The sequence below is a fragment of the Molothrus aeneus genome, unplaced genomic scaffold, assembly GCF_037042795.1.
Source record: "Molothrus aeneus isolate 106 unplaced genomic scaffold, BPBGC_Maene_1.0 scaffold_30, whole genome shotgun sequence".
In the NCBI taxonomy this organism is placed as follows: domain Eukaryota; kingdom Metazoa; phylum Chordata; class Aves; order Passeriformes; family Icteridae; genus Molothrus; species Molothrus aeneus.
The window spans coordinates 4537319-4553753 of record NW_027098964.1 but is presented as its reverse complement, the minus strand read 5'-3'; the positions used below and the strand labels follow the sequence as shown (position 1 = coordinate 4553753).

Below are 16435 nucleotides of genomic sequence, written 5' to 3'. Positions count from 1 at the left end.
GAGAGGGGGAGGGGGAGAACCAAGAGATGGACCCCGTTTTTGGGGGGGGGGGGTGGAAGTGGGGGGACAGCAGGGAGACCCCTTCCCCCTCCATTTCCTTGGGAGGAAAAAAGGGAAACTGAGGCACGGGGATGGGGGGTGGGAAAGGGGGAACCCAGGTCGTGGTGGCGGGAGGGGGTTTGGGTTGGGGGGGGGGTCCCTGCACCCCCACCCCGTGCTGGGGGGGGCAGCGGAGACGCGGAGGGAGCGCGGGGGGAGGGGCGGGTAAGGCACTTGACCAAACGTCAGGAGACCTGGGGGGGAGGGGCACTGAGGGGGGGGGGAGACACCTGGGGACACCCCCCGGACCCCCCCCCCCCACCAAGGGCTGAGTGGGAGGGGCGGAGGCTCCTGGTGACCCCCCCCCCAATCACTCCCAGGGGGGTTCTCAGCAAACCGTGCCTCAGTTTCCCCTTCAGAGCCAAGCCCTGGGGACAGAGGGGGGGTCCCCGTGTCCCCACCACACACAGGGGGTCCCTGGCCCCCCCACCCCCCAGTCACACAGTGTCCTCCCCCCCAGCATGGAGGGGGGGCAATAAGGGAGACCCCTCCCAATTTGGTGGTGGGGGGGGGACAAACACAGACAGGTGAGACCCCCCCCCCCCACTTTGTGACACACACCTGGGGACACACACCTGGGGACAGGTGACCTGGGGGGGGGCACAGAGGTCACCTGGGGGGGGGGGACACATGCGGGGGGGGCTGCCCAGAGCCATGAGGGTCCCTGGGGGGGGGACACGAGGAGGGGGGGACACAAGGGAGGGGGGGGGACACACATGCGGGTGCCTGGAGGGGAATGGGGGGGTCCTGGGGGGGGCACAGGACCCCAGACCCCCCTCTGGGCCCCCCCCGAATGCTTGGGGGGGGGGGGGCAGCTGCGCTTGTGCCGAGAGGCCGCTGCCCCCCCCCCCAAAAAAACCCCTCAAGTTCTGGGGGTGCGGGGACACACAGGACCCACTGGGGCTTCAATGTGGGGTCCCTGCCCCTGAGGGGGGGTCCCAGCCCCTGGGAGTGCCCATCTGGGGTGAGGGGGGGTCCCTAAACCACACAGGTCCCTTGCTGGTGGGACCCTCCCCCTTTTTGTGGGGAGGGGTCCCCAGGTGGGGCAGGGGGGTCCCTACTCCTGGGGTCTGGGGGAGGGGAGCTGCACCCCCCAAATTCAGGCTGGAATCCCCTCCCCACTTTGGGGAGGGTCCCAGCCCCTGAAGGGGGGGGTCCCTACTCCTACAGGGTGCATTGAGGGGGTCCCCCCCCCATTTTAGGGCAGAATCCCCTCCCCACTTTGGGGAGGGGGCTGTGGGAGGGACCCTCCCCATGGGGTGACCCTGTGTGGGGAGGGGTCCCAACTCCTACTACAGGGTGCATTGGGGGGGTGGGGGGACATCGCTGCACCCCCCCAGCTCAGGCTGGAATCCCCTCCCCACTTTGGGGGGGGGCGTCCCCAGTTTGGGTGGGTGGGGAGGGTCCCCACACCCCTCCCCATGGGGTGACCCTGCCTGGGGAGGGGTCCCTACTCCTACAGGGTGCACTGAGGGGATCATGGCGGGGTCACCCCCTCACTTCAGGGCAGGATCCCCTCCCCATTTCGGGGTCCATCCCCGGGGGTGGGGGCTCGGGGGGGGGGGTCACTGCAGCCCCTCCCCCGCGGGCCCCCCCTCGGCCTCGGGCCCCCCCGCCTCGAAGGGGGGCTCGGGGCCCATGAGCTCGGGCTCCAGTTTGCCCGTGTCGTTGATGAAGGAGGTGTAGGAGTCGCCCTCGGCCATGAGCAGCTTCAGCTTGGGGATCCAGCTCTTGCGCACCACGCGCCGCGCGTTGGTGCACATGTCGGCCGCGATGGCGTTCATCTCGCTCTCCTTGAAGTTGGGAGCGAAGTTCTGGCAGTAAACTGGGGGGGGAACGGGGATGGGGACACGTGGGGATGGGGTCAGGGGGCAACCCGAGTCTGGGGGGGGGGGGGGTCCCACAGAAAGGTTTGGGTGGGAAATTGGGGCAGTGCCTCAAGCCCCCTGACCCTGTCCCCCCCGTCCCTGCTCTCCTTGAAGTTGGGAGCAAAGTTCTGGCAGTAAAATGGGGGGGACGGGGTCAGGGGGCAGCCAGGAGCACCCCGAGTTTGGTGGGGGTCCCACAGAAAGGTTTGGGTGTGAAGTGTGGGGTGCTGCCCCTGTGGGGGGGGTCACCCTTGTGCTCCTCTGGGGTCCCCCCGTGCCCTCCCTGAGGTCAATCCTGTCCCATCTTTGAGGTCACTGCTGTCCCCCCATTCTCCCCTCCCTGGGGTCACTCCTGTCCCCCATTTCCCCCCCACCCTGAGCTCCCCCTGCCTGGTCCCTCCATCCCCCCCAGAGCCCCCCAAAGCCCCCCACTCACATTTGACAGCGTGCAGCACCCGCTGTACTGAGCCCCCCAAGCCCCCAGACATCCCCCCGAGCCCCCCAAAGCCCCCCACTCACATTTGACGGCGTGCAGCACCCGGCTGTACTGAGCCCCCCAAGCCCCCAGACACCCCCCCCAAGCCCCCCACTCACATTTGACAGCGTGCAGCACCCGCTGTACTGAGCCCCCCAAGCCCCCAGACACCCCCCCAGAGCCCCCCAAAGCCCCCCACTCACATTTGACAGCGTGCAGCACCCGGCTGTCCAGCGGTTTCCTGCTGGGGTCGTTGGTGGACGAGCGGATTCCGGTCCCGCAGCTGTTGGCCAGCGTGTTCCTGCCGGACCCCAAAAAACCCAGCTTGGACCCCCAGAAATCCCCTCTGGCAGCCCGGGTGAGGGCGGGGGGCACGCCCGGGGGTCTCACCTGTCGAAGAAGGAGGCGAGCAGGCGGCGCAGCAGCACCTTGTGCCGCGTGCCCGCGCTGACGTGGCAGTTCATCAGCTGGGCCCGCGTGATGTACACGTTGGTACCTGGGGACAGGGGCACAGGGGGGTCAGGGGGGACTGCACGGCAAGATTTGCATATCTGCATATTTAGTATGCTATTTGCCACCTGTGTGGCGGTTGGCTTCTGTTAAGAAAAAATAGGTTATATTGTATTATATTACATTATATTATATTACATTATATTACATTATATTATATTACATTATATTATATTATATTATATTATATTATATTACATTACATTATATTACATTACATTACATTATATTATATTATATTACATTATATTACATTATATTACATTATATTACATTATATTATATTTCACATTATTCACATTATATTATATTACATTATATTATAGAATGTATACGATATAATAAGAATGTAGTGATATAATATAATAAAATATTAAAATATACAATAAAAATATAATATAGAAAAAGAATAATATAATAATATGATATGATGCAATATAACATCGATCATATATAATAATATAATGTAATGTAATAAATATAATATAGCATAATATAATATAATAAAACATAATATAACATCATATAAAATAACATAATATAATATTACATAATATAATATATTAGTATAATATAATATAATATAATATAATATAATATAATATAATATAATATAATATAATATAATATAATATAATATAATATAATATAATATAATATAATATAATATAATATAACAGTATATAATTTAAATTTTACAGCAATTCAGAGGGGAACTTTTACAATTTATAAAATTTCAATTATAAAATAAATATAAAACCAAAAAAAAGTATTTCTTCAAAACAAAAATAAACTTAAAATTTGATCATTTAAATAATTTAAATTATCAAATTTAAATTATAAAATAAATTTTTACATTTAAAAAAATAATAATTTTTTAAAAATAAAAATAAAAATTTGATTTCTATAATTGAAATTTAAATTTTACCGCACTTCTGAAGGGGAGGAGGTTCCTATTTCCCATTCCAGCGGCGGCTCCTGCCTTCCTCCCCAGCCTCCCCCAAACCCAGCCCCAAACCCCAGAGCCCTGTGGGACCCTCCCAGTCCGTCCCAGTACCGGTGACCAGCTCCAGCTTCTCGGCGGGGTCGCCCTCGTCGTAGAGCTTGGGGTGGCAGCGGTTCCCGATCTGGGTCACCAGCTCAGCCGGCAGCGACGCCAGGTCCTGGCGCAGGCGGGCGCGGGCCCGGGGCTCCGGGGGCGGCTGCTCGGGCAGGGCCTCCACCTTCTCTGCAGCTGGGGATGGTGGGGACGTGGAAATGGGGCTCTACATGTGGTGGGGAGGGGGCTTTGGGGGTCCCTGGCACCCCTGAGGTGTCGCCTTTGTGGTGGGCAGGGGGGGAAATCCTTGAAAAAAGCTTGAAAATTCTGGGGGGGGGGGTGACGCAGGAAGGGTAGGGGACAACAGGGAGCCCAACCAGGCCACGCCCACACGCTCTAACCACGCCTCCAATGGGGCGGGGTCTCCACCACAAACACACCCCCATCCCCAAGGACCCCCAGACCCTCCCCAGAGTCCCCCAATCCCCTCAGGACCCCCCCAATCCCCTCAGGACCCCCCCAAAACCCCCCCATACCTGCAGGCCCCACGTTCATCATGCTGTACATGGTGTACATGTTACAGACCTGCCCGTACTGCTCACACACCTGAGACCCCCAGGAGCCCCAAAAAACCCCCCCAATCCCCTCAGGACCCTCCCCAGAGCCCCCCAATCCCCTCAGGACCCCCCAAAGCCTCCCCATACCTGCAGGCCCCACGTTCATCATGCTGTACATGGTGTACATGTTACAGATCTGCCTGTACTGCTCACACACCTGAGACCCCCAATCCCCTCAGGACCCTCCCCAGAGCCCCCCAATCCCCTCAGGACCCCCCAAAACCCCTCAGGACCCCCCCAAAAGCCCCCCATACCTGCAGGCCCCACGTTCATCATGCTGTACATGGTGTACATGTTACAGATCTGCCGGTACTGCTCGTCCGAGCCTTCCTCGCCCGCGTCCTCCTCCTCGTCCTCCTCGTTGTGGAAGGAGCCGGGGCTGTCGCTGGTGTAGGCGCTGGACGTGCCCCCGGGGCTGGTCTGGTCTGCAGCCGTGCCCGGCACCGGGGCCGGCACCGGGACAGGGGTGGTGCCGCTGCTGCCGCCGGTACCGGCCCCGGGCGCGCTCTGGCGCGGCGCCGCCTCGGAGAACTTGGCCATTTTCCTGCTGCCGTTGTTGCCGCCGCCGCCGCCGCCGGCCGAGGAGGAAGAGGAGGAGGAGGAGTCCTTGGCGGCGCCGTCCCAGAGGCGTTTGACCACGAAGGTGCACTGCACGCCGTCGGGCTCGCCCTGCTCCGTCTTGACCCGCGACACCAGGGGCAGCGCGGCCGGCCAGGCCTGCGCCGCCGAGGTCTGCGCCACCGGGCTCTGCGGCTCCGAGCCCGGCGTGTCGTCCCCGTGCAGCCCCTGCGAGTCGCAGCTCGGGGAGCTCACCTGCAACGAGGGACATTTCTCGTCACGGCGGCCGGGGAAATCGCTTCGGGGCAGGGTTTGAGTGCCGGGAGGCTCAGGGGAAAAGGAAAATGTGTTATATATACAATTAGATATAATATATTGTGGATATGTTAATGTCGTTATATATAATGTAATATAATGTAGTATAATGTAATATAATGTAACATAATGTAACATAATGTAATGTTAATAATATAATAAATATAATATAACATAACATAACATAACATAACATAATATAATATAATATAATATAATATAATATAATATAATATAATATAATATAACATAATATAATATAATAATAAATCAGCCTTTTAACAGCACAGAGTCAGATTCATAATTTCCTCCTTCCATTATATTACATGCATATTATATATTAATATATAATATAAATATAAGAATAAAGCAGCCTTCTAAGAACCTGGGAGTCAGATCCATCATTTCCTCCTTCCATTATATTACACATATATTATATATTAATATAATATCATATCATATCAAATATCATATCATAAACTAATAAATCAGCCTTCTAAGAACACGGAGTCAGATTCATAATTTCCTCCTTCCTATTATATTACCCATACATTATATATTAATATAATATAATGTAATGTAATGTAATAAATATAATATAATATAATATAATATAATATAATATAATATAATATAATATAATATAATATAATATAATATAATATAATATAATATAATATAATATAATATAATATAATAATGATATGATATAATTATGATATCATAGGGTATGATATAATATGATGTAATATAATATATATAATATCACAAACTAATAAATCAGCCTTCTAAGAACACGGAGTCGGATTCACAATTTCCTCCTTCCATTATATTACACATACATTATATATTAATATAATTAAGATATGATATAATTAAGATATGATATAATTATGATATGATACAGTATTACATGATACAATATGATGTAATACAACATATATAATATCACAAAATAATAAATCAGCCTTCCAACACCACAGGACTCACATCCACCCTTCCCTCCTCTGCCCTGACCCCCAACCCACCCCGAACCCACCTTGAGGAAGAACTCGGTGCCCTTCTCCATGATCTCCTGGATCTGCAGGAAGCCCGCCGTGTACATCAGCAGGAACTGATCGCCCACGTTCATGCTCAGCCTGCCGGTGTAGCAGAAGCTGAGGATCTGCTGGAAGCTCTGGGGCTGCACGGCGGCCGGCAGCTCCACCACGGCGCTCTTGGAGCTGTGGAAGAGGTCTCGGAAGTAGGAGCTGCTGGCGGCCAGCACGGCCCTGTGGGCTTTGAAGGCGTGGCCCTTGACCACCACCGAGACGTCGCAGAAGAGCCCCTGCAGGCGCTGCTCGTTCAGGCACTCCAGGATGCTGTTCCCGAAGTTGGGGATCTCCATCTGCAGCGTCTGCGCCATGGCGGGCGCCGGGCGGGGCCTGCGGGGCGAAACGGGGGGCGTTGGGGACAGCGCAGGGGACAGCGCAGGGGCACTGGGGACACTGGGGACAATGAGGGGACAATGGGGGAGTTGGGGACGGTGGGGACAGCGCAGGGGGCACTGGGGACACTGGGGACAATGGGGGAGTTGGGGACGGTGGGGACAGCCCAGGGGCCACTGGGGACAGTGGGGACAATGAGGGGACAATGGGGGTGGTGGGGACAGCGCAGGGGGCACTGGGGACACTGGGGACACTGGGGACCATGGGGACAATGGGGGACGTTGGGGGCAGTGGGGACAGCGCAGGGGACACTGGGGACAATGAGGGGACAATGGGGGAGTTGGGGACGGTGGGGACAGCCCAGGGGCCACTGGGGATAATGGGGACAATGAGGGGACAATGGGGGAGTTGGGGATGGCAGGGACAGCACAGGGGGCACTGGGGACAATGGGGACAATGGGGGTGTTGGGGACAGCGGGGACACACAGGGGGTGTTGGGAACATTTGGGGACATTGGGGGGCATGGGGCGGTGGGGACAGGGGCACAGGAGAGGGGGACACATGGGGACAGGGGACATTGGGGTGTGAGAACAAGGGACATCAGGATGTGGGAACACATGGGGACGGGGAATGGGGTGGACACGGGGGGACAGGGGACATTGGGGTGGTTTGGGGACAGGGGCACAGGACATGGGGGACACGCGGGGACAAGGGACAGGGACACGGGGCGGGGACAGAGGGGGCACAGAGGAAAGCCAGGGGTCCCACCAAGCCCCCAACCCCTCTCACCCCAAATCCCCCCCAGGCTCGGGGGTCCCCGCCAAGGCCGGGGGGGCTCTGAGGGAATTGCGGGGGGGGCAGGGCAGGGCGGGGACCCCCCCCGGGGGCCGCAGGGTTTTGGGGAGACACCCCCAAATTGGGGGGGAAAGGAGACCCCCGAGTCTGACCTGGGGGCTGGGGGAGACCCCAGAGGAGAAATAGGGGGGGAGAGGTCCCCGAATTTTGGGAGGGGGGGGAGGGGGGGGTGAATCCCCCAGCTGGGGGAGGGGAGGAGCAGAGGGACCCCAAAACACGGGGGTGGGGGGGGGCACCCAAAGGGACCCCCCTCCCTGGGCTGGGGACAGAGGAGCCCCCCGTGCCCAGCAGGGGAGGGGACGGGACCCCCGAACCCTCCGAGGTGACACCGGGGGGACCCCAAATTTGGGGGGGGGGGTCCCCAAAACCCCCCAACCAATGGGGGGGGGGGGGAACCGCAATCCCCCACAGCGGGGGGGTACGGACGGAGCCCCGCCCCATTCCCGGCAGCAGCAGCGGCGTCAGCCCGGGGGAACCGAGGGATCCCCAGCGCGGGGGGGCGGGAGGCGCCGCAGGCCCGGGGGAACGGGCGCCGACGGTTGGGGGGGTTACCGGGCCCGGTGCGGGAGGGAAGCGGAGCACCGGGGAGCCGCTGCAAGGGGCAGGGGGCGGGTTCGGGGCGGGGCAGGGGGGTCCGTGCCGTACCGGGGGCCGGGGACGCTGCGCTGGGGCCGCGGCCGCTGCCGGAGCCGCTCCCGGGGCCGCCGCGCTCAGCGGCCATTCATTGTGCGGCAGGCGCGACCGGCCGAGCGCCGAGCGCGCCGCCCGCGCCTGCGCGACCAGCCGAGCGCCGAATCATCCACCCGCGCCGCCCGGTGACCACGCGGAGTTTTAAGGGTGGGAGAGGCGGAAAACGCGCGGGGAACGGGCGGGGAACGCGTGGGGAGCGCGAAGGAAAGGCGCGGGGTGCTGGCGCACCGTTTCCCGCGGGCGGGGTACGGCGGGATCGGTTCCTCCCGGCGCCGCCGGCGGGCAATGCCGCGGGATGGCGTTTCGGAGAGGCGGGCGGAGGTTTTATAACCCTGCACGGCCGCCGTGGTCACGTGAGCGGCGCAAGATGGCGGCGCCCATGTGAGGGGAATGCGCGGGGCGGCGCGCGCGGGTGAGCGGGGGGGGGGGGACACGGAGGGGACAGAGGGGGACAGGGGGGGACACGAAGGGGACAAGGAGAGCCCCGGAGGGCAGGGGGGGACACACCGGCGGTTTAACCCCCCCCCCCCGGGCCTTGCCACGTGCTGGGGAGGGGGCGGCGTGGGGGGGGCGCGGGGGGCTCGGTGCGACCCCCGGTCCCGGTTTTTGTTGGGGGGGGGGGAGAGTCTCTCCGTTCTCACGGGGCTTTTGTGTCCTCCCCGCTCTCCCATTCCCCGCCTCTTCCTCCCCTTTTCCGGGGGGGTCTCCTCCCCCTTTCCCTTTCCCGCCCTCCGGGGCCGAGCCCAAATTCCGCCGTTTTTTCCCCCAAAACCGCTCCGGTGCTGCCGTGACCCCCCCCCGGCACAGCCGCCGCACTCAGGACCCTCTGCAGAGCCCCCCCGGTGCCCCCCGCCATGGACGGAGCCTCCCCCAACGGCGTGGCGACCCCCGAGGGGCCGGGGGCGATCCCGGAGGGGTCGGGGGCGACCCCCGAGGGCTCGGCCGGACCCCCCCAGAGCGAGGGGAGCCCCCCCGGTACCGGCGAGACGCTGATCACCGAGGGCCGCGCCACCATCGTCTTCCCCAGCGCCAACGAGGTTTTCTACAACCCCGTGCAGGGCTTCAACCGCGACCTGACGTGAGCCGGGGGCGTCCTTGAGGGTCTTGGGGCGCTCAAGGGGGGCTCTGGGGGAATTGAGGGGGGGCTTGGGGGGCTCTGGGAAGGTTCTGGAGGGCCTTGAGGGGGTCCTGGGGGCTCTGGGAGGGTTTGGGGGGTTCTGGGGAGGGTCCTGGGGGGCTCTCGGGGGGCTTGGGGGGGTCTCTGGAGGGTCCTGGGGGGATTTTGGGGTCATCCTGAGGGGGTTTGGGGTCCTGGGCTGCCCCGGGGGGGTTTTGGGGTGACCTTGGGGGGATTTTGGGGTCATCCTGAGGGGGTTTTGGGGTCCTGGGCTGCCCCGGGGGGGTTTTGGTGTCTCTGCCCCCCCCTCAGGGGGTCCCTGACCCCCCCTTTTCCCCCCCAGCTGCGCTGTCCTGACGGAATTCGCTCGGCTCTGGCTGCGCCCCAAAGGAATTCGGGGTACGGCGCCTTTGAGGGGGGTCCCTGTCCCCCCTTTCCCCCCCCCCCCCCCACCACCAGAGCCCCTTTTCGGGGTCCCCTCACCCCCTCTCTTTCCCAGTCGTTCTTCCGGGCGAGGAGGAGCCGGGGGGGAGCCCCCAGAGCCCCCCCGAGGCCGGGGACCCCCCGGGAGCCCCCGAGACCCCGCGGACGGCGCGGCCGGGAGAGCCCTGCGAGGTGGGGAGGGGTCCTGGGGGGGGTCTTGGGTATCCCCTGACCCCTCCTGTGTCCCCAGGGGGGTCCTGAGCCCCCCCTGTACCCTCAAGGGGGGGGGGGGGGTTGGGGGTCCCTGTGCTCCCCCAGGGGGTTCCTGAGCCCCCCCTGAGCCCTCCTGTGCCCCTGGGGGAGTTTTTGGGGGTCCCAGGCCACCCTGTTCTTCTGGGGGGGGGTCTCAGGCCCATCTGACCCCCCCAGGGGGTTCCTGAGCCCCCCCATAACCCTCGGGGTGATTTTTGGGATTCCTGGGCACCCCCAGGGACATTTTGGGGTTCCCTGACTCCCCTCAGGGTGACTTTTGGGGTTTCCTGACTCCCCTCAGGATGACTTTTGGGGTTCCTTGTGTCCCCCAGGGGAGTTTTTAGGGTTCCTGGGCCCCCCCGACCACCCCCAGGGAGGTTTTTGGGGCTCCCTGACCCTCCCAAAGTGATTTTTGGGGTTCCCTTTCCCCCCTCCAGGGTGGTCTCTGTGTGCTGGAGGCCCTGGCAGCCTCGGGGCTCTGCTCTGTGTGCTTCACCCGGGAGGGATTTTGGGGTGTCCCTGACCCTCCCAGGATGATTTTTGGGGGTTCTCTGACCCTCCCAGCAGGGATTTTGGGGTTCCAGGATGATTTTTGGGGTTCCTTTCCCCCTCCCCAGGGTGGGCTCCGTGTGCTGGAGGCCCTGGCAGCCTCGGGGCTCCGCTCCGTGCGCTTTGCCCGGGAGGTTCCGGGGCTTGGGGCCATCGTGGCCAGCGACTGCTCCCCCCGGGCCACCGAGCTGATGGCGCGGAACGTGGCCAGGAACGGCGTGGGGGGGCTGGTGACGCCGCGGCTGGCTGATGCCAGGTGAGCCCGAACCCCAAATCCCCAAAATCCCACTGGGGTTGTGCCAGGGGAGCCCAAAACCCCAAATCCCCAAAATCCCACTGGGGTTGTGCCAGGGGAGCCCAAAACCCCAAATCCCCAAAATCCCACTGGGGTTGTGCCAGGGGAGCCCGAACCCCAAATCCCATTGGGGTTGTGCCAGGGGAGCCCAAATCCCCAAAATCCCACTGGGGTTGTGCCAGGTGAGCCCGAACCCCAAATCCCCAAAATCCCATTGGGGTTGTGCCAGGGGAGCCCAAATCCCATTGGGGTTGTGCCAGGTGAGCCCAAAACCCCAAATCCCAATGGGGATTGTGCCAGGTGAGCCTGAACCCCAAAATCCCCAAAATCCCATTGGGGTTGTGCCAGGGGAGCCCAAAACCCCAAATCCTAATGGGGATTGTGCCAGGTGAGCCCAAAACCCCAAATCCCAATGGGGATTGTGCCAGGTGAGCCCAAAACCCCAAAATCCCATTGGGGTTGTGCCAGGTGAGCCTGAACCCCCATTGGAATGGCACCAGGTGACCCCCAACCCCAATAGGGGTTGTGCCAGGTGACCCCAAACTCACAAATCCCACAGGGGCCATGCCAGGTGACCCCAAATTCCAATTAGGATCAAAGCAGGTGACCCCAAACCCCACTGGGAACGGGGCCAACCCCCTGACACTTCCTCAAGCGTGGCTGGGAGGTGTCCCCAAAGTGTCCCCATGGGCACCCCAGCACCCCCTGCCCCAGTTTGGGCTCTCTGGGGGGAGCCCCCAGACCCTTTTCCCCCCCCAGAATTTGTCCCAATATCCCCACAGGGTGCCAGGAGCCGCCCTGGCCCCCAAGCTGTGACCGCACTGAGGGGGGGTCCCAAACCCTGTGGGTGTCCCCTGAGGGGTGCTGAGGGTTTTGGGGGGGTCTTTGGGCACCCCCAGGATGCTGATGTACCAAAGCAAAGCCCAGCGCCAGCCCTTCGACGTCATCGACCTGGACCCCTACGGGAGCCCCGCGCCCTTCCTGGACGCGGCCGTGCAGGCCGTCAGCGAGGGGGGTGAGTCTGGGCACCCCAAACCCCTCTGGGGACCCCAGATCCCCTTAGGGACACCCAGATACCCTTGGGGACACCCAGACACCTTTGGGGACACCCAAACCCCTCTGGGGACCCCAGATCCCCTTAGGGACACCCAGATCCCCTTGGGGACACCCAGACACCTCTGGGGACACCCAAATCCCTTCGGGGACACCCAAATCCCCTTAGGGACACCCAGATCCCCTTAGGGACACCCAGACACCTTTAGAGAGCCCCCAAACCCCTTTAGGGACACCCAAACTCCTTCAGGGACACCCAAACCCTTTTAGAGACACCCAAACACCTGCAGGGACACCCAAACTCCTTCAGGGACCCCCAAATCTCTTTCAGGGACACCCAAACCCCTTTAGGGACAACCAAACCCTTTAGGGACACCCAAAACCATCTTGGGGACACCCAACCCCCTTTAGGGACACCCAAATCCCTTCGGGGACACCCAAATCCCTTTGGGGACCCCCAAACACCTTCAGGGACACCCAAACCCCCCTCATGGACCCCCCAAAATCACCTCAGGGAGCCCCCAAACCCCTTTAGGAACACCCAAAACCCCTTTAGGGACCCCTCAAAACCCCCTCAGGGACCCCCCCAGAACCACCTCGGGGAGCCCCTAAACTCCCTTTGGGACCCTAAACCCCTTTAGGGACACCCCAAACCACCTCGGGGAGCCCCTAAACACCTTTAGGGACCTCAAACCCCTTTAGGGACCCCCAAACCCCTTTAGGGACACCCAAAACCACCTCGGGGAGCCCCCAAACCCCTTCAGGGACCCCCCCTGCGCCCCGATTTCGCAGGGCTGCTGTGCGTCACCTGCACGGACATGGCGGTGCTGGCCGGCAACAGCGCCGAGACCTGCTACAGCAAATACGGCGCCGTGTCCCTCAAGGGCAAGTTCTGCCACGAGATGGTCGGTGCCGGGGTGGGCAGGGGAGGAGGGGGCTTCAGGGGGTGGCACACGCGTCCCTTCGCGTCCCTTTTGTCCCCTGGCAGGCGCTGAGGATCGTCCTGCACAGCCTGGACCTGCGCGCCAACTGCTACCAGCGCTTCGTGGCGCCGCTGCTGTCGGTCAGCGCCGATTTCTACGTGCGCGTCTTCGTCAGGGTCTTCACGGGCCAGGCCAAGGTCAAGGCCTCGGCCAGGTGAGTTTGGGGGGGGGGGGGTTTTGGGGGGTCTTTGTGCGCCCCCAAACCCGCCCTGATCCGGGGTTTTGCCCCCAGCAAGCAGGCGCTGGTGTTCCACTGCACGGGGTGCGGCTCGCACCACCTGCAGCGCCTGGGCAGGGCCAGCAGCCACGGCAGCAGGTACAGCCCCCACATCCCTCCCCACATCCCTCCCCACAGCGGTTTTGGGGGTCCTCAAGACCCTTCAGGGGGTCCCCACGATTTGTTCTTTTGGGTTTTGGGGGGGTTTAACCACTTTTCCCCGCCTTAGCTTCAAGTACAGCCCGGCCACGGGACCGCCCGTGGGTCCCACCTGCGAGTTCTGCCAGCAGCGCCACCAGGTGCGTGCAGCCCTCTGCCCCAAAAAAACCCCAAAAAAACCCCCAAAAAAAGGCCCTGAACCCCCTTTTTTCCCCCCCTCTAAAGGTGGGGGGCCCGGTGTGGGCTGAGCCCCTGCACGACCCCAGCTTTGTGGAGGGGGTGCTGGCGGCGCTGGAGAGGAGCCCCGGGCGCTTCCAGACGGAGCCGCGCATGCGGGGGATGCTGAGCGTCATCGCCGAGGTGACGCCAAAAGGGGACGGCCCTGGGGGGGCGCAGGGGACGCCCCTCGATGGGGACACCCCTGGGGGGGCGCAGGGGACGCCCCTCGGTGGGGACACCCCGGTTTTGGGGCTGGCGGTGACGCTGGGGGGTGTTGGTGGGGCAGGAGCTGAGCGATGTCCCCCTGTACTACACCCTGGACGGGCTGAGCAGCACCGTCCGCAGCAACACGCCGGCGCTGCTGCAGCTCAGGTGGGCACCCAAACCCCCTCGGGGAGCCCCAAAGCCCTTCAGGAACACCCCAAACCCCCTCGGGGAGCCCAGATCCCTGCAGGGATCCCAAAACCCCTCGGGGAACCCCCCCAAACCCCCTTGGGGAGCCCAAACCCCCTTGGGGAGCCCAAATCCCTTCAGGAACACCCAAACCCGCTCGGGGAGCCCAAATCCCTGCAGGGACCCCAAAACCTCCTCATGGAAACTGTGCCCAAACCCCCTCAGGGAGCCCAAATCCCTTCAGGAACACCCAAAACCCCCTCGTGGAACCCCCCCAAACCCCCTCGGGGAGCCCAAATCCCTGCAGGGATCCCAAAACCCCCTCATGGAACCCCCCCAAACCCCATCCTGGCCCCCCTATACCCCCTCAGGGATCCCCCAGACCCCATCCTGGCCCCCCAGTCCCTGTCCTGGACCCCCCAAACCCCATCCCGGCACCCCCAAACCTCCTCAGACTGCCCTAAACCCCCTCGGGGATCCCCCAAACCCCATCCTGGCCCTCCTAAACCCCCTCGGGGAGCCCAAATCCCCATCCTGGCCCCCCCAAACCTCCTCAGACTGCCCCAAAGCCCCCTCAGGGATCCCCCAATCCCCATCCTGGCCCCCCCAAACCCCATCCTGGCACCCCCAAACCTCCTCAGACTGCCCTAAACCCCCTCGGGGATCCCCCAGACCCCATCCTGGCCCCCCCAATCCCCATCCTGGCCCCCCCAAACCCCCTGGGGATCCCCCAGACCCCATCCTATTGCCCCCAATCCCCATCCTGGCCCCCCCAATCCCCATCCTGGCCCCCCCAATCCCCATCCTGGCCCCCCCAATCCCCATCCTGTCGCCCCCAAACCCCATCCTGTCGCCCCCAAACCCCATCCTGGCCCCCCAAAGCCCATCCTGTCGCCCCCAAACCCCATCCTGGCCCCCCAATCCCCATCCTGGCCCCCAGGTCGGCCCTGCTGCACGCGGGGTTCCGCGTCTCGCTGTCCCACGCCTGCCGCAACGCCGTCAAGACGGACGCGCCGCCGGCCGTGCTCTGGGACATCATGCGCTGCTGGGTCAGTGAGGAGGGGGCTCTGGGACCCCTCCCCACGCTCGGGAGAGGGGGGGGCTGAGTTCCCCCTTTTTCCCACCCCCTTTCTTCCCAATTTTCCCCAAATTTTCCCCAAATTTTCCCGTTTTTTCCCAGGCCAAGCTGCACCCGGTGAAGCTGGAGCGGCTCCCGGACTCCAGCCCGGCCGCCCGGATCCTCTCGGTGGAGCCCACGTAGGACCCCCCGGGGTGGGGTTTGGGGGCGACCCCAGACCCATTTTGGGAGACCCCAGACCCCCCAAAGCCCCTGACCCCCTCCTTTACCCCCCCTTTCCCAGGCTCCAGGCTTCCTTTGCCCTCCACGAGGACGCCAACCCCAGCTCCCGCAGGCGCGGCCTCAAGAGATTCCCCGAGAACCCCGAAGCTTTTTGGGGTCCCAAGGCCAGGGCCAAGCCCGGGTGAGGCCTGGGGGGGGCTCAGTTTGGGGGTTCAGGCGCCCCCCACCCTTTTTAAGGGGGACATTCCCCCCTTTTTTTCACTCGGGGTGGGGCAGAAACTTCCCTAAAAAGAGCTCGGGGTTCATCCCTTCCCCCTGTGCTTTGTTTGGGGGGGGGGGGTCCCTCACCTTCTCCCCTTTTTGGGGAGGGGTCCCTCGCCCTCTGCCCTATTTTGGGGGGGGGTCTCCACCTCATTCCCATCCTTTCCAGGGGGGGCATCGCCCCCTCCCTGCAGGAGAAGAGGGAGAGGCTCCAGAACAAGAGGAGGCAGCGCCGGGACGGGGCCGGGCTGAAACAATTCCCCTGCAAACGCTTCAAGGAGGTGGGGAGGGGTCCCCAAAATATGGGGAGGGGTCCCCAAAATATGGGGAAGGGGTCCCCAAAATACGGAGGGGGATCCCTCCAAAATATGGGAATAGAGGGCGGGGGGGGGGGGGGTTTGCAGGAAATAAAGGGAGAAATAAAACGGGGAATAAATAAAATGGGGAATAAATAAAATGGGGAATAAATAAAATGAGGAATAAATAAAATGGGGAATAAATAAAATGTGGAATAAAAGCGGGGCTGGGAATATGGGGAGGGGGGGTCAGGGAATTTTGGGGGGAATTTGAGGAGGGGTCTGTGAATGCAGGGGGGGGGGTCCTGAACACAAAGGGGGGGTTTGGGGCAGGTTTAACCCCCCCCTCCCCATTTTTGCCCCCTCCCCACAGGGCACCTGTCCCCAAGGCGAGCAGTGCTGTTACTCCCACCACGAGCCCCCTCCCCATTAAAACAAAATTTTTTTTACCCAAACTCGGGGGGT

General features: G+C 61.3%; 2 protein-coding genes across 4 annotated transcripts; one reads left to right on the top strand and one right to left on the bottom strand.

The window, feature by feature from the left end:
- Positions 1-816: 816 nt before the first annotated feature.
- On the bottom strand, positions 817-8751 carry NACC1 (nucleus accumbens associated 1). 3 transcript variants are annotated; one of them, XM_066570426.1, is made up of 7 exons: positions 8682-8751; positions 6521-6905; positions 4863-5421; positions 4010-4186; positions 2833-2938; positions 2646-2743; positions 817-1924 (listed from the first exon to the last, which is right to left on the bottom strand). In XM_066570426.1, exons 2-7 carry the CDS (start codon positions 6884-6886, stop codon positions 1665-1667), a joined length of 1566 nt encoding a protein of 521 aa, XP_066426523.1. In that variant the 5' UTR covers positions 6887-6905; positions 8682-8751; the 3' UTR covers positions 817-1664. The 3 variants fall into 3 exon arrangements, with proteins under 3 accessions (XP_066426523.1, XP_066426522.1, XP_066426524.1); XM_066570425.1 differs by lacking the exon at positions 8682-8751 and adding an exon at positions 8409-8501; XM_066570427.1 differs by lacking the exon at positions 8682-8751 and adding an exon at positions 8409-8501 and having other exon boundaries at positions 1792-1892.
- Positions 8752-8828: 77 nt separating this feature from the next.
- TRMT1 (tRNA methyltransferase 1) lies at positions 8829-16425 on the top strand. Its single transcript, XM_066570390.1, has 17 exons — positions 8829-8865; positions 9261-9531; positions 9914-9969; positions 10070-10185; positions 10863-11050; positions 11989-12104; positions 12935-13047; positions 13131-13279; positions 13358-13441; positions 13572-13641; positions 13727-13861; positions 14007-14092; positions 15054-15162; positions 15294-15370; positions 15475-15594; positions 15844-15955; positions 16344-16425. The coding sequence occupies exons 1-17, from the start codon at positions 8844-8846 to the stop codon at positions 16401-16403; spliced, it is 1884 nt and encodes a 627-aa protein (XP_066426487.1). The 5' UTR covers positions 8829-8843; the 3' UTR covers positions 16404-16425.
- The last annotated feature ends 10 nt before the right edge of the window (positions 16426-16435 follow it).